At 40.0% G+C, this 22,269-nt stretch overlaps 1 protein-coding gene across 1 annotated transcript in view; it reads left to right on the top strand.

The window, feature by feature from the left end:
* Positions 1–22,269, top strand: part of MYOF (myoferlin) — a 189,817-nt gene that overhangs the window by 74,981 nt on the left and 92,567 nt on the right. Inside the window, exons 6-16 of the mRNA XM_006880352.1 lie at positions 3,816–3,979; positions 4,604–4,732; positions 7,647–7,709; positions 7,795–7,845; positions 9,805–9,835; positions 10,252–10,367; positions 11,581–11,707; positions 12,998–13,101; positions 17,153–17,221; positions 17,339–17,382; positions 19,512–19,594. Coding sequence (XP_006880414.1) covers positions 3,816–3,979; positions 4,604–4,732; positions 7,647–7,709; positions 7,795–7,845; positions 9,805–9,835; positions 10,252–10,367; positions 11,581–11,707; positions 12,998–13,101; positions 17,153–17,221; positions 17,339–17,382; positions 19,512–19,594 — 981 coding nt within the window. The remainder of the gene's footprint in view (positions 1–3,815; positions 3,980–4,603; positions 4,733–7,646; positions 7,710–7,794; positions 7,846–9,804; positions 9,836–10,251; positions 10,368–11,580; positions 11,708–12,997; positions 13,102–17,152; positions 17,222–17,338; positions 17,383–19,511; positions 19,595–22,269) is intronic.

Here is a 22,269-nt window from a genome sequence, read left to right as displayed (position 1 = left end):
GGATGGGTTGACTCTTCCTATCCTACTGTCTGTTTTTTTTAATTGATATTTTAATGAAGGTTTATAAACAAACTTGTGTTTCCAATCGTTCATTGTTGCACATTTTCCTCCCTACCAAATCACTTTTTTGGGGGGGGAAGTTCTTTCATTGTTATACAGTTCCCCCGCCCCCGACCACTTGACTATGCAGCTCTTATTCTGGACTCTTGTCATGCCAATAATACCTAATCATAAATTCCTTTTATACAGTTCTTGCCCTCGTCTGTTTCAATGCTGTGTATATTATTTATCCCCTCTTTTCTCAGTTTTCTCCTAGCCCCCATGTCAGTCCTATTTTATAACAGTGGTATTATGCTATATTTGTCTTTTTGTAACGGAGTTATTTCACTCAGCATAATGTCCTCTGGGGTCACCCATTTTGTATAATATTTCATGAGTTCTTTGTTTTTGAATGCAGCATAGTAATCCATTGTGTGAATATACTAGAACTTCTCTATCCATTCATTTGTTGATGGGCACTTGGGTTGTTTCCAACTCTTTGCTATTGTGAACTAAGCCACAATAAACATGGGTGTGCGTATATCTGCTTTGGTGGCAGTTATGGTTTCTTTAGGGTATATTTCCAGTAGTGAAATTGCTGGGTCAAATGGTATTTCTATTTCCAACTTTTTGAGAAAATGTCATAACAGCCTTCCATAGTGGTTGCACCATTTTACACTCCCACCAACAGTGAATAAGGGTTCCAATTTCTCCACAACCTCGCCAGCATTTGTTGTTTTCTGTTCTGTTAAATTTTGTGAAGGTATCTCATACTTATTTTGCATACGATCCACTAAGTGTCCTCGGAATCCAGTGAGCCCTGGTGGTACAGTGTGGAATGATGGGTTGGGCTGCTATGAAACTGGTGGTTTGCATCTATCCTCTGCATTGTGGGAGAAAGATGGTCAGTCTCCTCTCGTGAAGACTCAGAAACCTCAGGGAGGATAACTCTGTGAGTCGGACGTGACTCCGTGGCCATGGGTTTGATTCTGAGCTCTGCACTGAAAAGGGTTGTGTTAATACAAAAAAATAGCAAAAACCTGTTGCCATTAAGTTGACTCTGACTCATGCTGACCCCCTGTGTTACAGAACGGAAAGGCTCCATTTAGTTTTATTGACTAGAATTTTTATGGAAGCAAATCACTAAGCATTTCTTCCACAGTGCCTCTAGGTGGATTTGAACCACCAGTCTTTAGGTTAGTAGCCAAGCTCATACGGTTTACACCCCACAGGCTACTTTTTGTCTTGATAACTGCCCAAAACAGCCACTAACTCAAAATGTAATAGTCCACATTGAGGAGGAAGTTACACTTGGACCCAGGATGATTGAAATCAGTCAATTGTTTGAAATAAATTAATTCTTATTAAAGTCACCCTTGCCAAGTCTGAAATATGTTTGCAAGAAAAGAGGCTCCATGGGCCCCTGTTTCCTTGGGACTGCTGCCAAGATTGGGAGGGGCAATTGGTTAGCTGCCTGGATAGTGTTTCTTGAGAACAATTGAGTAACTTTTGTCAAATAGCTGGAGAACTCCAGAAGACGCATGCACGGAGTCCTAGGAGCCAGGCTACCTGCTTGTCATCCATTTGCTCATTCCACATCTATCAAGTCCCTCTACATAGAAGGCTTTTTTTTTTCATTTGTAGGGCATGAGATCAGCTACATGGAAGAAAAGAGGCTGTCCCTTGCTTCTGAAGATTGTATGTTAATGAGGAAGGCCTATGAAGTAACAAGAATGTACATGATTGCATCATGAGAACTGAATAGAGCAGTGGCCGGTGGCTAGAAGCCCAGAAAGAGGGTGTGACTTACTCTCTGGTAGAGGCGAGGAAAGCATCTCTGAAGACAGAAGACAGTATATATCACCTGAAACTTAGGACAGGGAAAGAACTCTCCTGGTGGATAACAGGATGAAGAAGATTCTAAGTGCTTGGATCCAAGAATCCCAGGAACGGTAGAAGCCACCACTTTATTTCTCAAGGATAGGAACAGAGATACTCAGATGGTGTAGAAAAGAACAGAGAGCTGATCGTCTCTTTTTTTTTCTTCTCAGAAGTCTTTCCAATATCCCGAAGACTGGGAGCTCAGCTCCTAGTAATCCCTGTTATAATGGAGATGGTGAGGTTAGCACAGGATTGGAAGGGCTTCTAATCTGTTATTAACAGGGGTCTCTCTGAGTTATAATTGACTTGATGGCACATAGCAACCACCTAGTAAGCAAGCACTGGAAAATCACTTTAGCTCTCTGAAACCTCAGGTTTTCTATCAGTAAAGTGGAGTGAGGTTAACTGGCCGTATACTGAAGATCTCAAAGATCTCTCTCATCTTACATTCTGTTGGTCTTTGACTTCTTGAAGTATGAAGGGTAGACACAGAGAGCGGTGATTCAGAGGAATTATCATTTTCTATGAAGAAAAGGAGGCGCTGGGCAGTACAAATGGTTGTCGTGCTCACTGCTAACCACATGGAAATAGCACTGCTATGGGCACATGTTCAGGGAAAAGCCTGGCAGAAATATGAGTGGAGTTGAAGACTCACTTTGCAAACCTGGTTTTCTACAACAACTGTACCATTTGCAATACTACCAGCAATGGAGTTTCTCTTTCTCTCTTTCCTGTTAAGTTGGTTCCAACTCAGAGTGACCTTCTGTCAGGTTTCCTACTGGTTTCTAAGGCTACCCATCTTTCCCCTTCAGAACCTCTGGTAGATTCGAACCTCCAGAGATGCACAGCCTTTGGATCTTAGCAGCTCAACTCACTGGGAGCTACTTAATCTGAGTTCTCCAGCAACAAATAAGGGCTCCATGTTCTCTACATCTTTATCTACTTTTATTATTTTCTTGTTCTCTTAAAAATCATAGCCATTCTGGTAGAAATGAAACAGCATTTTACTGTGGTTTTGATTTGCATCTCTCTGATGCCCCATGATGCCAAGCCCTTTCCTTGTTTGGTGGCTATTTGAGTGTCCTCCTTGGTGAACTGTCTAGTCAAGGTCTTTATACACTTTATAATAGCGTTATTGGTCTTCTTATTAAGTTTTCATCTTTTATCTATGTTCGATTATAATTGACTATGTGGTTTCTGAAGTTACTCTTTGTCGGCTGACCAACAGAAGTGTTGTGCTTTTATTAGCATATAAGAGAACCCTTTTTTCTTTCCTCATTTCTTCCTCCCTTCTTATTATCCCTTTTTAAAAGCTAGGCCCAACAGTGTTGCCTCATTTCTTTTAAGACTAATTATTTTAGTTTGCACAGTTAGGTCATTAATCCATTTTTAATTTGCTTTTGTGTCAAGTGTGAAGCATGAATCCTGTTTCATTTTCCTGCAGGGAGAAATACAATTTCTGTAATATCATTTATTGAAGAGAATCTTCTTTCTTCATCAAATTAACTTGGCACCCTTATAAAAAGTCAATTGATCACAGTTATGGGTTTATTTCTGGACTCTCAGTCCTATCCACAATATTTATTTCTTTCCCTCTAAGTGTGGAAAGTTCTTCTGAATTCCAGTCAGATCTAGTCCTTTCTGGCAGCGTCCATCTGTGCCATGGTCCTCACGCTATGCCCACAGTCACCGATGTTGTCCTGTTCTCTTTAAAGGCCTGAATGAGTGCCCTGATGCACCATAAGCATATTTTCCTAAAGAAATTGTGTGTTTGTGCCACAAATTCCACATCAAGGCCATTAGAACATCTTTCCTACCACCTTAGCAATATCAGAGGACCTAGAGGTTAACAGTGTAGGAGTCAGCTCTAAATGGATTTCTTTGTGATATTTTAGAAGAGGGAGACGAAGAAGGTGATGAAGACAAGCTGGATGGTATCATCAGGAACCCTGGACCCAGGGTCCCTGCTGGGACAGCGTCGGAAACTGTGCTTGCTCGGAGGCTCGCTAAAGGAAGGAACAACCGACGGATGCTGTCCAACAAGCCGCAGGACTTCCAGGTAGAAATAGGCCCCATGGTCTATGTCCTTGCTTAGCACCTTCTGACAATGGCAATGCTGGGTCAATTTCTGTTGGCCTTGACTCCACTAGACAAAAGGGGCGCTAGTGCCTATGGTCAACAAGAATTGTTCCCCATCTTGCTTCTGCATGCAGAAAGGGATACAATCAAACCAAATGAACTTGAGAAAAGTATAACTATAACCCCTTGCCTTCTTCGGTAGTAGGAAAGAGCTAGTCAAACACAGAAGTGCAGAGACTTCCTGTACCCTAGTTCTGAGCACTTCCTTGGACTTGGGAGACGGCTGGGGAGTTGAGTTAGTACATGACTAAAGCTCAAGAGGTCCAGGTAGGAGGCGGGAGTCTGAGCAGTGGTTTCAGCTCTGTTCCGTCCTCCGTGTTCTGAGCCATCAAAAGATGATTTCAACAACACTACTGCTCTTGATTTCTATAAAAGTGATGAATGAATACAGATCTTCCCTCCCACCACCTCTGCCACACTGTGTGGGCACCAGTTGCCCAGGCTCAGCCTCAGTGGTATTTGGAAATGCTGAGGCAGAACCTGAGGATGCCTGTACACCACCTGCTCTGAAAGGATAAATAACAACGCCCTTCTGTGCTTGCAGATCCGAGTCCGGGTGATTGAGGGCCGGCAATTAAGTGGGAACAACATAAAGCCTGTGGTCAAAGTTCATGTCTGTGGCCAGACACACCGAACAAGAATCAAAAGAGGGAACAACCCATTTTTTGATGAGGTAAATGGGCAGAGAATGCATGTCCCTTGTCAATGAGCATCTTGTTTATTGGCACCTTGCTGGCCGCCAGTGGGAAGAGAACATGTGCACAAATTTAATTACAGTAAAGACAATACAAAGTTCCAGGGTCAAAGGTACCATGTTAAGAACCACTGAGTCTTGAGATCCCCTGGCCTGTGTCATCATTGCTTCTCAGAGTGACTGGGTGTCCTTTTGCTTTTTTGGTAACAACTTCTCAGTGGCTACCTCTTAAGTCCCTTCTTCTCTTATGAAGACCATGTTATGTCATATATGTTTGCCTTTGTTCTTTCTAGTTAACAGGGTGAATGTAATAATTCAACATTGTTTTTTCTTTTTCCAAGTCAATTTTTTTACATTTAAAACACAGTAATGAGATGCCAATTATAGCGATTGTGTTGTGTGGTCATCACCAGTAACCCAACTTCTGGTGGCCTAGTGGTAAGAAGCTGTGCTGCAATCCCAGAGGCACATGATTCAAATCCACCCTCTCCTACTCAGGAGAATGATGGGTGGTCTCCTCTTGTGAGATTAATTGACTCTAAACACCCACGGGATGGTCAGCTATGGGTCAGTTCTGACTCAACAACACACACAAAAAATTTACTATAAACATAACACATGTTAAAATAAAGCAATTATAACATATACATATACATACATTTATGCATATATATGAAACACCTCTTCAGAAACAATCTTCAAGAGCACATAATACCTTAACAGTTACCTTATGTGGCACAGAATTCCTCTAGTCAAGCTGCAAGAAGGAAAGATGAGCTTGGGAAATTTTCCAGAGTCCAGTCTTCCTCTCCTGAGGAGACACATTGCTTAGTTTCCTATGTCTCTTGCCATGTTTTCTAGTCTTCTCCTATGACCATTTCTTATCTCAGTTTCTCTTGATTTTCTTCAGATTCTAGGCCCAGCCCGGACTCTGGTTCTTTTTGTGATTATAGACCAAAGAAAATGCTATCATCTGTCTGTTGCTGTTTCTTGCCCTCTGTTCAATCTGGCCCTTAGCTTTTCACAAGGCCCCATTTTCTTTTCACTATAAATTTTTTCCCCTACTTAGATATATCACAGGCGAGCACATGCAGCTAAGTAAAAGTATGTATGAGAGTTAGGGCCATATGAGATGGGGCCCATGGGATGGGTGTCAAGGAAGGTTGGAAGAGACTTTTTGTTGGGTGGCAAGCCTGGAAAAGTGAAAGCAAGATCATGGATGCCTCAGAGCTGAAGGCATCAAGTCTATCAATACATTTATTATGCTAGCTTCATGGGTTGGGTTTTTTTTAACAAAATTCAGAGGACTTTAGCAAGACTCTCCACCCTTAGAGAATTTTCCATATGAATGAACTTTTTAAATTTAAGATTAAGTCTCTTTCAAAAGAGAATAATCATATTAGGGGACGCACAAAGCAGATTTATTCCTAAATCAATAATAAAAGAATGTTATAAAGAATTCCTATTTGAGGAATAGCTCCTTCACTCAGTGTCATTAATAATGAGGCAAAGCAACTCTGTGTGACCTGCTGTGCTGTTTTGGGGATGTAATCACACCACCTGTGTCATTTCTTGTCAAAATGTCCAACTCGAATGTGATAGTGAGGAAGTACAAATAGTCTTGAAAGAAAAGACTAAAGAAAGAGGAGTTAAGAGGATGGGTCTAGATAAAACAAAGACACATAACAACCTAATGCAAAGTATCCTTGAGTGGATCCCGGATCTGAGATAAAAGAAATATATAAAGAATTTTTTTCCCACAACTGGAAAACTTTTAAAGTCACTTACAGTGTATTTTAGAAAACATCATTCTATCCATGTTAAATTTCTTTAGCATGGTAATATTATGACTATATAGGAACAAAACCCATGGTTTTAGGAGATACATAACCTTATACTTAGGAGTGAAGTGTTGTGATGTCTACAATTTTATTTCAAATGGTTTAGTTGAAAAAAGTAAGTGATAAAGCAAATGTCCTAAAGTATTAAAATTTGGTAATAGCTTGTAATTAAAAGATACTTGGAGATGTATTCTGCTGTTTTCTCAACTTTTCTATAGAATGGGAACAAACATTACTAAATGAAAAACCAGAGGGGAAAATAATCTCCATTTAAACATATACTCAGTCTTTTTCTCTTGAGACTCAGGTTCTTCAGACTGACACTTTCCATATACCAAATGGAGCTCTGGTGGCCTAATGGTAAGGAGCTGTACTGCCAGTCCAAAATCAAGCCCAGGGTTCAAATCCACCAGTTGCTCCAAGCGCAAAAGATGAGAAATCTCCTCTTGTGTGATTTACTGTCTCTGAAAACTTACTGGTAGGTTAAATGTGAGTTGGTTTCAACTTGATGAAACACAGACTCAGTTTCCAAGACACACTTAACTGTTTTTAGAGATTCATTTAGTGAATTACAGCATGCTCAATACTGGCTCTGCTGAATCAAGAGAAAAATTAGAATCACTAGACAAAAATGACACATCTAAAAAGGATAGAGAATTAAGCTTAATTTTCCAGATTGTGCAAGTTCATGCATTCATTTCTGTAGAGTCACAACATGAAATAATCCTAGCTCTTTACTTCTTGTAGCTAGTGTATAAATGTTCTTAACCTTGCTTGTCTCAAACAATTTAACTAAATGAATATCATATTCATAATTGAATCTTATTTCTATTATCCAACATATAGAGGTGGGTTTACGGTTGAAAGTTATGGAGGTCAGGGTTGCAATGGTCTGAACCTTGCTCTGTCCTACACCATTGTTTACCCACCTAGTCAAATCTAATTTTGAACTTGTATTTTTAAAAAAATTCCCCAAATTATAGCTTCAGGCTTCTCTAAACCTAAATCCACTTATGCTGGTATTCAGACATTCTTCTCTTCTGTTTTGACAGTTATTTTTCTACAATATCCACATGACCCCCTCTGAACTAATGGATGAAATCATCAGCATCCGGGTAAGGTGACAATGCACCAGGAAGGTCCTGGTTGGTAACTTGTAGGCAAAGTTAGTCATATTTCCACCTCTCTTCTTTCTTTCAGGTTTATAATTCCCATTCCCTGCGGGCAGATTGTTTGATGGGGGAATTTAAGGTAGGCATCCACAGTCTGCTGCATCAAAAATGTACATTTCTTAGTGGAGAATGTAGTTCTTGGCCAAGTCTCAGGATGCCCATTATGGTGAAAGCTTGGGATTGAGTGTGACGAATCTATAACATGATCCTTGATGAGGGCTGGATGTAAATATCCCAAGATCAGAAGCCAGCTGAATGCCTCAGATCTTCCTCCTCTTGCCTTTCCAAAATATAACACTTAGCAGTGCCTCAAAGGAATACCCTGTAAAATTGTCATATCCTATCTCCTAGTGATCCTGGGATAGAAACCAAGAAACTGCTATGAAGGAAGAGGTGAAAAATCATGATGACTTAATTGTTGACCACAGAGGTCTGTTTACAAAGCTAATTCTTGTACACCTTGATTGTAAAAAGAAACCCAAACCAGGGAAGGAAACAGGATGTTTTTCTGAGTAAATCATATTACAATGAAACAAAAATTCTTCGTCTGTGGAATCAGTTGCATCTTGAAGGAAGGAACTCTAGTTACTAGAAGTCTAGGAGAATTATCTGAGCCCTAAAAATGTGTGTTTATAAGTAGTCTGCCACTGGCTAGCCACATGCCCTGGTAGTTCACTTGATTTTGATGGTCCTTAGTTTTTTCCTCATTAAAATAGGGAAAGTATAAGATTAAATGAGATAAAGCTAGCATCTACTACAGTACTTGATATATCAAAGATTTCAGTGGTTGTGTTAATATTAGCATTTGTTGGAAGACGTGAAAGAACTGGATAAAAAGTAACTTCCTGGGGTGACTCAACAGTTTCTGTTTGGCTGGGACCCAGGGTCTTATACGAGCTAAGACTTTCAATGTTTAAGCCAGTAGAGTCCTGGAAAAGTCAGAACTATTTATTCATTTTTATTTACATATGCCTCTCTAGCTCAAAAATTAGCTCCTTCATCCTTCAAGGATTGATTAGAAAGCTGGACTCTATGAAGAAGAATGTAGCATCAGGATTGGAGGAAGACTGATCAATAACCTTTGTTATGCAGATAACACAATCTTGCTTTCTGAAAATGAAGAAGACTTGAAGCACTTGCTGCAGAAGATTGAAGACTGTAGCCTACAATATGGATTCATCTCAATGTCAATAAGATAAAAGTTCTCACCACTGGACCAATAGTCAACATCATGATAGATGCAGCCAAGACTGAAATTGTCAACAACTTCATCTTACTTGGATACACAGTCAATACACTTGGTAGTAGCAGTCAAGAGATCAGGAAACCTAGTACACTAGGATAATTTGCAGTCAGGGACCTCTCCAAATTATTGAGGAACAATGGCGTTAGTTGAGATCCAAGGTGTACCTGATTCAAGCCATGGCCTTTTCAATCACTTTCTATGAATCTGAGAGTTGGACGGTGAATAAGGATGACTGAAAAAGAATTGATGCCTTTCAGCTGTGGTATTGGAGAAGAGTGGTGAATATCCCGTGGGCTGCCAAAAGAACAGATAATCTTGGAGAAGGTGCAGCCCGAATGTTCCTTGGAGTCCAAGGTGATAAAGTTTCATTTCATATACTTTGGGCTAGGAGAGGCTATTCCATAGAGAAGGACATCATGCTTGGGAAAGTTGAGAGAAGGTGAGTGGAAGACCCTTAACCCAATGGATTGACACAGTGACTACAGCAATGCGCTTAAGTATGTCAGAGATTGTGAGGATGACACAGGATAGGACAAGGTTCAGACCTGTTGTTCATAGGGTCGTTATAAGTCATACTCGACAGCACCTAACAACCATGTATGTTCCATTTCAGTTAAGGCATTGAGTAAAAGGTAAAACGCAAAGGTTGACAAGGGAATCTATATCTACTTCAGGGCATTATATTTCTTTTTTTGCACAGGGCATTATATTTCAGTGTAATTATTATTTCTTAAGTGACCAGATTAATTTAAAAAATTCTATCTAAACGGCTTTAAATTCTTTTTTTCCTAGATTGATGTTGGATTTGTTTATGATGAACCTGGTAAGTAATATTCTTCCCATCAGCCTGAGGCTTTCTCCTTTGAATTCTAGGTCAAATATAAAGAGAAGGAAAATTATTGATACAGAGGCAGAAGGCATTTAACTAAAATGAAGAGTTACTGAAAGTAGACATCTCATCGTTTTAAATCTAATAGTGATTTTCATAAGTAAATTGTTTTGTAAGGATATTTTGATCATATAAATATAATCAAATTTGAAAATGAGTTAATAGAGCTTAGATGGTCTTGTCTGAATCACATTGAGGCAGGACGGTGGGGGTGGGATGGGGAAACAGCAGGACACATGGACTTGGAGATGTCTGGGACTCTGACGTGTCGTGGAGAGACTTAACAGCAGATACAATCACAGCCCCTGCAGCTCTTCTGTGGTGCCTCCTTGACTTCCTCTTTACTTTAGGTCATGCAGTCATGAGAAAATGGCTGCTTCTCAACGACCCAGAAGATACCAGCTCAGGAGCTAAAGGTTACATGAAAGTCAGCATGTTTGTCCTGGGGACCGGAGATGAACCTCCTGTGAGTTCTATTTCTCCACCTTTCTTATTAAAAAAAAATAATAAATAAATAAATAGGGCTGGGAATTAAGCGAATGCACACCAGCAGTTACAGAATGAAGCACGGCTTCCAACTCATCACTTGTCACCTTCTGTTTCTCCTACTTTTTAGAAGCTGTTATTTTATTTTTTCACAGATTTGCCATTATTACTAATCCATTAGACTTCCTCTTGACCCTTAATTCAGAAACTTTTCATTCTTCATCGTTTTTATGTCAAAACTGATTCATGAAGGAGGAGGAGGAATGTGTAACAATAAATAATTTTTTTTTAAAGAGAAAAGTGAACTGGGAGTAGAAGGGTAGGGAGGGAAATGTGCAACAATGAATGAATGGAAATCCAAGTTTTCTGTAAACATTCATTGAAATCACAATTTTAAAAAAAAAACACCAAACAAACAACTAATTCATAGCTGACCCTCTGGTGCGGTTTGTTGTTGTGTGTCACTGAGTCAGAACCAGCTTATAGCTGACCCTCCAGTGGGTTTTCAGAGGCTGTAAATTGCATGACAAGAGATTACCCATCGTTCTCCCATGGATTCGAACTGCCTGCCTTTGTGTTGGCAACGCAACTCCTCACCCACTAGGCTACCAGGAGTCCCTTTTAACTTCTAACTAATTCAGGAGAAAAAAAAATACTGTATTCCTTGCTTGTCATGACAAAGATGATTTTATCTATGGAGGATGGTTTGCTTGCACAATCAGGCATCGCCACCTAAGGGAGAGTTCTGAGAGACTGGGCAGTAGACACAGACATGCTGAATGAACATGGGAGTACATACCCAGGCACACACACATACGTTGTTGTTGGGTGCTGCTGAGTCAAGCACGACTCATAGCAACCCTATGAGCGGCTGACCTGAACCCTGCCCTATCCTGTGCCATCCTTGTCATTTCTGACTCACACATACACATACATACACTTTACTATTTAGTGTTCAAAAAATTACAAAAGGGTACAGGAGAAGTGTATTGTGCAGATCAGGGATTCTGTAGAGCAATTTGAAAACTGGAGGAAAATTGGTGGCTGAGCTCTTAAGCTTGAGACACAGGAAATCCCAATGGAAGGGTTCTGAATGGTTTCATTTCACAAACATCTTATTGGCTTCTTACAAGTACTGCTCCTATGTAAATAAATATGTATAATATAAATATGTCATCTCATGAACCCAACAGCCTGAGAGACAAGATCGTGACAATGACAGTGATGACGTGGAGAGCAATTTGCTGCTCCCTGCCGGCATTGCACTCCGGTGGGTGACCTTCCTGCTGAAAATCTACCGAGCCGAGGACATCCCCCAGAGTACGTATTGATCTAATCCTGCCCTACACTAATGAATTATTGGTTATGATTGGCTGTGTTAAAGTCACGTTCTGAGCCGTGATTGGTGCTTTTGACTGTGTTTTTCTTCTTAAACTGTCTTTAGGGTCTTCTTTTGATCCTTTCTGACCCCATGGAAAGGTATCCGACTGAGCAGGTTCATGGGGCAGTCAGTTGGTCACTGATTTCTATTCTTTGTTGAGCTCCTGCCTTTGATTCATTCTGCTCCATCCTGTCTTCTTTTAGGGTTCTATGTCTTCCCTTTACTCTAGAGATTCTAAAGTGATCACTCATTTCCAATATCTTTCATTCAAAATGGAAATGTAAAATTTTAAAAACAAATGTTTATTAAGTAACTATTAGCCTAGCAAAGTGGAGCACCAATAATTAAACATTTGTTGTTATTATATTGCAATATATGCTTATCAAGAGATTGGCTAGATTTTGAGAAACTACTTACATTGTTTCCATTTATAGGGAGGAATCCATTACCCCTCTGTCACTGCTAGTTATGCATGTCCTATCTGCCTTTCTGCCTTGATATCCTGTCTTTTTGCTGGGCTCTAGGACATGGGACCCTTCTCCATATCGCTGAGAGGAGGCACCCCCTCTTCTAGACTGTAAGCCTGTTTAGAATTTGCTAACTTTTCTGAGACTCTTACTCCCCATTTTGAAACCTTGTAACTTCTCCTTCTACTACTTTTCCTTCAGAAATAAAGTAAATCAAACCTCCTATTACCTTCTAATTGACCTCTTCAGTTGATCTATATTCACATTAGTCTTTGTTAAGTTTATAATTTGTAGTTGATGAAATACTTTACGATTATGCCAAATTTTCTTTAATGCCTCTGAAAAGAAATCAGAAGTCAAACTTGGCCTACATAATTTTGGCTGAAAGTACCTTTTTTCCTACATTAAAATAAAATCTGCAATTGAGAATGACTTTTTACTCTGACAAAATAGATTTTCTTCTTTCTGCTTTTTATAAAGCTCAATAGATTACTATATCTTGACATAGTGATTTGTCATTTTCTTTTCTGTAGTACTTTAACTGAGTTTAAAATTTTGAGAGGGAAAAATATTTCCCCTCTTTCAACTAAGACTGAAAAAAAAAATGTGTGCAATAAAAATGCATTAGTGCTTACTACCTCTGAGGGCAGTTCTTGGTGCAGCTGTCTTTGTGTGTGGGTGGAACTATTTGATTATACAGAAACATATCCCTTTCTTTAAGAGAGCCGCCTCTGAGTCTCCTGTTCACTCTTTTCCTTCCAGTGGATGATGCCTTCTCCCAGACAGTGAAGGAAATCTTTGGAGGCAGTGCAGATAAGAAAAACCTAGTGGATCCTTTTGTAGAAGTTTCCTTTGCTGGAAAAAAGGTTTGTACTCGATCTAAATGCAGTTGCCTCTAGGAGCAAATCTTTAAAACTTTTCTTCAGATGCTCTGCCAAAGAAGGAGGGGCAATTTCCTCCTGTACCAGTCAGATCTGATTTGACGGTACACGCACACACACAAATAATAATAATTTTTAAAAAAATTTAAAGAAAAATGAAAAAAAACCCCACCTTTTCTTGGGGTGAATTTCTGTGTAGTCTTTGTTCACAGAGCCCCCTGATGATCTGGACCGCTCTGTAGGAAGACAGATTACCTGAGTCTGGACGCACTGAACTTTCCACAGGCTCGTGTTGGAGTGGAAAGTATGCAGGGCTCAAGTTTGAAAATCCAGGCTTTTGTGAGATTAGGCTAATGAAGCATGTTGTTGTCAGGTGCCATGGAGTCAGTTCTGACTGACAGCAGTCGTATATATAGCAGAAGAAAACACCGTCCAGTCCTATACCATCTGCACAAGCAGTGCTGTGTTGGAGCCCGTTCTTCAGACGCTGTGTGTCAGTCTATGTCATTCACGGCCTTCCTCTTTTTCACTGTCCTGCGACTTTACCAGGCATGGCGTCCTTCTCTAGGGCCTGGTCCTTCCTGATAATATGTCCAAAGTATAGAAAGTGAGGCCTTGTCATCCTTGCTACTAAAGAGCAATTCTGGCTCAGCTTCTTCTAAGACAGATTTGTTTGTTCTTCTGGAAGCTCATGGAATTGTTTGAATTCCTTCTCAGTACTAAGCATTATCTTAATCTTGGTGAGACTTCCTACTGAGCCAGTGTGAACACTGGAACACTTAAGTCTCCTTCACCTCCCATGAGGGAGTTACTGTTTTTATGTGCCGCCAAGTCGACTACAATCCTTGTGACACTATGAAATACAGCTCTGACCCTGCCCTATCCTGAGCCGTCCTCAACATTTCCAACACACGCCGGCCCCCATGGACACAGTCACTGGGTCAATGCATCCCATGCAAGATCTTCCTCTCCTTCACTGAACCTCCACCCTTTGAAGCATGATGTCTTTCTGTAAGGACTGGTCCTTCCTGGAAACAGGCCGTAATTGTGTGAGATGGACCAGGGTTCAGTTCCCAACATGCACAGTTACTGCTTATCTGTGAGTGGAGGTGCTTGTTACCATGACACTGAATGAGTTTCAGTGGATCTTCTAGACTAAGATGGGCTAAGAAGAAAGCCTAACAATCTGCCTCTAAAACTCAGCTGATGAAAATGACGTGGATTATAGTGTTCTGGTCCACCACAAATCATGGGAGGCAGCGGGTGCAGGGCCAGGCAGCATTTCTTTCCATTGTTGTACCAGGGGTTATCACGAAGTGAGATCACCGTGAATCAGGACCAAGTTATTGACAACTACCAACAACAGCAATAACACAAGTCCCCAACAGCCAGTTTCCCACCTGTCATGTTTCTCAGCTCCCCCAAACTGAGTGACCTATACTGGGAAGCCAGGCCTGGAAGTCTTCATCCCAACCCTCTGGAAAGTGCTAGAAGACTCTTGTTATAGAGCCATCTGTAGCCACCTCCTTATCATCCGCTGTCAAAGATTGGATTCCACAGTAGAATAGCAATACACCATTGGCTGTTACATCAAGAGCTACAATATCCTATGAGTCTGAACCATTTGCATTTATGAAAGTAAGATTTGGAAAACCATACACCTATGCCTGGCATCATTCCTTGGAGAGTCGGTGGGGTGTGGTAGGAAGGCATGCAGCTCTAAGGCAAGATGAGGCTTGATTTAAATCCAGGCTTCACCTCACACAATAGGCAGACAAGTTCCTCAACCAGAGTCTTATTTTCTTGATTCATAATAGGTATGCTAATAATCTCCTGAGATTGTTCAGAGGGCTAATTGATTTCAGAAATAATTAGTGTGAGCTTACTATGTACTAGGTTCTGCCTGGTAGACTTGTTGTTGTGTACCGTTGAGTTAGAACCAATGATTGCTGACCCTCCAGCTGGTGTGCAAAGGCAATTTACTAGACAGTGCCCATCCTTCTCCCACAGAGCAGCTGGTGAATTCGAACCACATGCATTTGGTGGCACGGTTCCTTAGGGGAAAATCTACACAGAAGAGAAAGCAGGAGATCGGCAATGATTGATGCAAAGGCATGGATAGTTAGTTAGCTAGGTAATCAGATGGGATGTTTTAAAGTAAAGTCTTGATGATGAAGAGATCTGGGAAAAAGAACTGTCAGAGAGAAAGGAAAGCAGATACAATTTCCTTCTCCTCACCCCCCCAAAGACTATTTGTGTTAAGAAGAGTTCATGGAGAGGAGTGTGCTGGGTGGAGACATAAGTAATGACATCAGCGAGGAATGTAGGAGCAATCAGGGGTTTACCAGCCAGAGGACCTGTCTCAACTCTCTGGACTTAGTGTATGTATCTTTTGGAAGGTCATTGAGAGTGATACAGAAGGAAATAAAAATGAATGTGAGGAGACAAGAGAAGAAGTGAAGATCTAGCCAGGAGTCAACTGCAGGTGTCCCAGAGAGGAAAGGACACAAAGTCCACTTGCAGGTAGAAGTGTCAGGATGCTACGTTGGTTGAAGCACCTGGGAAGGAGCAAGAATTTACGGCTGACTCTGATTCGAAGCCTTCACATCTGAGTGAACAGTTGTGGCAAGACTGAGAAAGGAGTGGCTTTAGGGTAAAAGATGAGAAGTTAGGGGACCTGTATCAACTATTTCACTGTTGATAACAAAGAGATGTTTATGTGATAGTATAAAGTGTTGTGGTGGTGGTGGTGGTTACGTGCCATTGAATCGAGCTCAACTTATAGCAACCCTATGAACAAAAGATCTGAACTCTGCTCTATCCTGTGTCATGCTCACACTTCCTGACACACAAGAGCCCACTGCAGCAATCACCATGTCAGCCCACCTGGTTGAGGGTCTTCCTTTCTTTTGCTGAGCCTCCATCCTCCACAGCATCATGTCCTTTTCCAAGAAATACCTGCTCCTAGCAACATGCCCGAAGTATGTGAGGTGAAGCCTCATCATTCTTACCTCCAAAGAGCACTCTGGCTGCACCTTCTCTAAGATATATTTGTTTGTTCTTTGGGCCAACCATGGGACGTTCAGTGCTCTTCACCACCACCACAGCTCAAAGGCATCATTTCTTCAGTCATCCTTATTCACTGTGCCGTTCTCAGAGGCATAGCAAGTGATCAGAAAGACTATGGCCTGAATCAGATGCACCTTAGTCCTCAAATTGACATTATTGCTCTTCAATAATTTGGAGAAGTCCCTAACTGCAGATTTTCCCAATGTAATGTGTCTTCTTATTTCCTGACTGCTGGTGCTAAGGGTGTTCATTGTGGATCGAAGTAAGATGAAGTTGTTGATAGTTTCAATCTACTCTCCATCCATCATGATGTTGCCTATCAATCCAATGTAAGAATCTTTGTTTTCTTGACATTGAGATGCAATCCATACTGAAAGCTACATTCCTTGATCTTCAACAAGTGCTTCAGGTCCTCCTCCCTTTCATCAAGCAAGCTTGTATCATCTGCATAATGCAGGTTATCAATGAATCTCTCTCTAATCCTGAAGCCACATTCCTCCTCATAGAGTCCAGCTTCTTGAATAATTTGCTCAGCATACAGATTAAATAGGTAGAGACAGAGAATACAACCCTGACACACTCCCTTCTTCATTTTAAACCATGTAGTGTTTCACTACTCTGTTTGCACTAACAGCCTCCCGGTCTAGGTTTAGATTTTGCATGAGCACAATTAAGTGTTAATGCTTAGAAACATTAACTCTTGGATTATCACATTAAATCAGTGTTAGAAATCTGACAGTTGAACAACCATGAGGAAATGGAGAAAACAACTTTAAATGTATAGACGTGAAGATCAGCATTAAACCCTGTCACCTTTTACTAAATTACCGTCAGAGACAATAAAGCTTAAGCATGTTACTAAGTATAAATCTGAGAATTAAACTGTTAGAGTCATAAGCCAGTGTGCATATATTATAAAGATTTAGAAACTTGAATACCTACGGCTTTTCTTTTGGTTGTTTTGCAGGTGTGCACAAACATAATTGAAAAAAATGCAAATCCTGAGTGGAATCAAGTTGTTAGTCTTCAGATTAAGGTTTGACTTTTTTTTTTCCTTTAGAAAAAAGTTAAACATGAATAGTTACTTCAATTATTATTGAATAAACCAAGAAATGGCTAAGATTTTCTGTTCTGTTTTGTTTTGCTTTCACAGTTTCCTTCCGTGTGTGAAAAAATAAAACTAACTGTGTTTGACTGGTGAGTTAAAAATAGGCCTTTTTTTATGGCAAGTTTTAAAATGAAAAATTATAAATTTGGAAATTGAGGACACACTTTCTCCTTAAAGCAAAGCATTCTCTTCAATCATCTCTTTTTAGTATATCTGCTTTCCTTTCAGTAAGTGGTAAGAGTGCTACTGGGATTGGATGTTTTCTTAAAGAATCTTATAACAATAGTGCTGATGTAGAAAGGCTTTTAATACCTTGGTTCAGCTGCTCAGAAGCAAAATAAAGGGAAATGATCTGAAAAAAATGATCCAAGATAAGAAATCATGGATTTGAATACAATTATTGTTAGGCGGTGTTGGGTTGGTTTTGACTCATAGCAACCCTATGTTTCCACTGGGTTTTCTAAGCTGTTCATCTTTATTGTTGTTGCTATGTGCTGTGGAGTCGGAACCAACTCAGAGCTGACCTTTCTGTGGGTTTTCAAAGGATATAAATCCCACAGGAAGAGATTGCTCATCTTTCTCCCGTGGTATAATTTGTGGATTAGAACTGCCTGCTTTTGTGTTGGCAGTGCAACTCCATACTAGCAGAACCACTGGTTAAGTTTAAACTACCAATCTTTCAGTTATCAGCTAAATACATTGCGCCACCAGGGCTCCTTTTTAAATGTGGTGGTTGTTGTTATTAGGTGCTGGTGAGTCAACTTTGACCATAGTAACCCTATGTACAGCAGATCTAAACATTGCCTGATACTGCGCCATCCTCGCAGTGTCCAGTGTACGTAAGTGATTGTTGTAATCACTGACAAGCTAAGGAGTTATCTTTAAGAGTCTTTCTCTCCTTCACTGATGAGCCTCCACCTTTCCAAGTATGATGTCTCCTTTGAAGGACTGGCCTGTTCTGGCAACATACTTCTAAGGAGCACCCTCGTTGTACTTGCCCTTGTATATTTGTTTGTTCTTTTGGCAGTCTACTCAATACTCCATTCAATACTCTTAGCCCCCACCACAGTTCAGGGCATTGATTCCGCACTTGTCTGTCCATTTGCTGTACAGAGGTAACTCGTGGTTGCTGTGATGCTAAACTCTGTGATGCTGATGTGTCAAATGTGATAATGGTTACCCATGGTGAACAGTGTTTGGTGGAGCTTCCCGATTAAAACAAGCCTGGAAGCAGGAGTGACATCCACTTCCAAAATAGCTTGCCTCTGGAAACTCTATGAATGTGGAGAAACTATGAAAGTTATACAAGTGTTCAGGTCTTTCATTCATAGGGTCACTATGAGTTGTCTATGCCTCGACGGCACCTAACAACAGCGGTTACTCAGGAGACCACTCTGGATTATAGGCTCCGCAGCAGGCTGATTGCTAACAGAGTTATTTATGTTTATTATAAACAACTATAATATATTATTATATTATGTTTATTATAAATAACAGAGTTATTTATGATCACTACAAATGTGAGGAGTTTTATGGGACCAGAAAAAACGAGATGGTGGCTAACTGCCACTTCTGACTGCTTTGTCCTGGAATACAATAGATATTAGGATGAGAAAAAAAATTATAATAAAACTCAAATTAAAAAAAAAACCACAACACCACCACAAGAGATGTACAAGCTTGGTGGAGACTGGAAGATTATAGAAATTCCCAAGAATACTGTCCTAAGATATCCTTTTAACCTAGAACTGGAACCATTCCTGGAGGTCAACTTTCAGATAAATAATAGATTGGATAATAAAATGAACACTATCAATAATGAGTAATATGTTTCTTAAGCAATGACCGTGTGAGACCAAATAGTCAATATGTGTTCAAAGCAAATATGAGAATGCCAGAAGGAAAAAGCTAGGTCAACAGATACAGAACAAGCAGAATGGTCATAATGAGGATATAACCATTGTCACAAAGCAATTTGTATGGAATGAAGATGATAATTTCTGATTTAGCTCGCTGAAATGTATTGTCATCGATTTGAAACCAGCTCACAACTGGCCTAAGTGAGGGTGGGATTTTCTAAGTAACTCTTGTGTACACTAAACCTTGAGACCTGCTGGATAAAATGATTCCTGAGGTTGAGAGTCTTTAAAAGCTATTTTATTACTAAAATTAAGATGTGTCTTTATAAGCACAGGTCTTGATCTATTCTTTCACACAGGGATCGTCTTACCAAAAATGATGTAGTTGGAACAACATATCTACACCTCTCTAAAATTGCTGCCTCTGGTGGGGAAGTGGAAGGTAAGTCCCTGAGCATTGCTGGAAGACAACAGGGTATAGGACTTCTGTCTCCAGAATGAACTTGGGTAACCACTTGGCAATGGACTTTGTTTCTTAAAAGCCAAATGAGTCACAGGAACCTAGTGAATAATTTCAGTGATGTTCTGGTAAAGGCCAGTGTTATTGGTTGAATTATGCCCCCAAAAGTGTATGTTATAATTCCTAAACTCCATGTTTGTGGTTAAAATTCCATCTGGGAGTAGGCTGTGTTATTATGTAAATATAGCAAAATTACAATAGGGTGTGAATCTTGAGTCAATCTCTTTCAAGATATAAAAGAGATTAAAAATAAGCAAGCTAAGAAGCAAAGATGGAGGAAGACCTATCCCAAGCCACATGAAGATTGCCCAAGAGCAGAAACTCTTTCTTCAAGAGGCAGCAGAAAGAGAAAGATTTCCGTTAGTGATGACAACTTGATTTCAGACTTGTAGGCTCCTAAATTGTGAGAAAATAAATTTCTGTTCGTTAAAGTCACTACTTATGGTATTCCTGTTATAGAAGCACCAGATAATAAAGTAAAATGTAGTACCGAGAGTGGAGTGCTGCCCTAACAGATACCTAAAATACAGCCACGGTCTTAGAATTGGGTAATGGGTGGAGGCTACAAGACTTTTAAGTGCTTAATAGTAATAGCCTAGATTGCCATGAAGAAACTATTGGTAGAATTATGGCCATCAAAGGCAATTCTGGTTACAGTTGAGAAGGAAGTGAGGAAAACTGTAGACAAAATCTCTATGATTTTAGAGAATACATATGGTGCCAGCAACTTAATGTTGCTAGGAATATGGACATTAAGTGTCACTCTGGTGAGACTTAAAAAAGAAAATTATAAACATGTGATTGGACAATGGAGGAAGATGCTGATTTTTATGCAGTGGTAAAACTTGTTTTAATTGTGTTCAAATGTTTGGTGGAAGGCAGAACTTGTAAGTGATGAATTTGAATCTCATTAAGAAAATCGTAAAAGGAATATGCTTTTTTTCCTTGCCACTTACAGTAATATTTAAGAGGTAGGAGATCAACTTTAGAATGACTTGTACAAAATAAAACCAGAATTTAACCATCATAGTATAAAATGCATCAACTTGGACAAAAGGGAACAGAGAAAAAATAAGAAAAGGAAGATCACTGATTTTTGGAGTTCTACAAGTAGGAAAGAGGCCAAAGAATCTACGTCCACGTCCTCTGAAGATGAAAAGGATCATCCCTGGAGCATCTTGAAGACCAAGAGAACCGTGGGAAAGAACACACACTGGAAGGAGGGCTTGTTAGTTCCAAAGTGTGGAGCCATGGTCTCCTGGATTTCAAAGGATTGGGTTTTGACTAACCGAGTTCTAGAATGTGGGGCTGCCACTAAGGTGTACAAAAAGAGTGGGATTACCACCCAAACTGAGGGAGTGTGCTTCTATGCCTACGCAGCAGAAGAAAGTGGTCTGCTAGGACACAGGGGGGTGAGTCGTAACTCAAATGAACTAGAGGGGTGGCGTTGTCTAAAGCCAAGGAAGCTGAGTTGTCATTCCAGTGGGCCTGGATTACAAAGGCTCATGGCTGAGAGACTTTAAAAGCTCAGGGCTGTCATTCCCCCTGAGCCTGGGATTGAGAAACTCAGGACAGAAGGAAAATCCAGAATTTGGAAGACAGAACGATTGCCTAAATGGTCTTGAAGAAGAGAGGATTATTTTTAAGCCTGGAGAGTTAATGTAGTTTCCCCTGCTGGGTTTAAAGTTGCCTGTTATCTTGAGCCTGTTCCGTCACTGTCCTTTGGAAGGTGGTAACTTGCACTCTAGATTTCACAGGCTCACAGATGAAGAGGAGATTTATGGCAGGATGGAGCATGCCTAACGTCTCTCTTATATTTGATTTAGATGATTCAGAAGATGAGATTTTTTGAACTTGCAGTTGGTTTAAGACTTTTGCAATAATGTGATGTGGTGAATGTGGGTTTTCTTACATGTGGTTAGGATATGAATTTTGGAAGCCAAAAGGTAGAATTTTATGGATTGAATTGTGCTACCTCAAAAATATACATTGTAGATTCTGACTTCCTTGTCTGTTGTTATAATCTCATGTGGGAATGGTTTCTGTTTACTATGTCAATGGTGCAGGGTTAGTATAAAGCGTATCTCTTTGGAGATATAAAAGAAATACAACAAGCAATCTAGTAAGCAGAGATAGGGCAAGAGAGATGCCAAACCACAAGATAATTGCTAAGGGGTAGAAACTAAGAAGCTACAAGGACCTTCCTCCAGAGCTGACAGAGAAAACCTTCCCCTAGAATTGACACCCTGAATTCAGACTTCTAACCTCCTCCTAAATGATAAGAAAATAAACTTCTGAACAAAATAAAAAATTTAATGTTAAGGTATTCATGATATCAGAAAGTTATATTTTCTATGAAAAATAACAATCAGAATTTTATAATCGCCAACACATTTAAACATGCTGAGTAAAGTAAGAAGATGCGGGACATAATTTTTTTGGCTGGGGAAACTCTTGGGGTTCCTTATTCTATCTTGTTTAATAGAGGACATTACAGGTTTTTATAAAATATTGGTAATCTGAACAATGGACAGCCTGAGTAAGAAACTGGAAGATAGTAGAGAAGAAGATAATAATTTGCCCCCTGAGAAGAAAAA

Source organism: Elephantulus edwardii, unplaced genomic scaffold (assembly GCF_000299155.1).
Source record: "Elephantulus edwardii isolate Elephantulus edwardi_28Jun2011 unplaced genomic scaffold, EleEdw1.0 scaffold00007, whole genome shotgun sequence".
Lineage (NCBI taxonomy): Eukaryota > Metazoa > Chordata > Mammalia > Macroscelidea > Macroscelididae > Elephantulus > Elephantulus edwardii.
The sequence above is the reverse complement of the archived record's forward strand: the minus strand, read 5'-3'. Positions and strand labels throughout refer to the sequence as shown.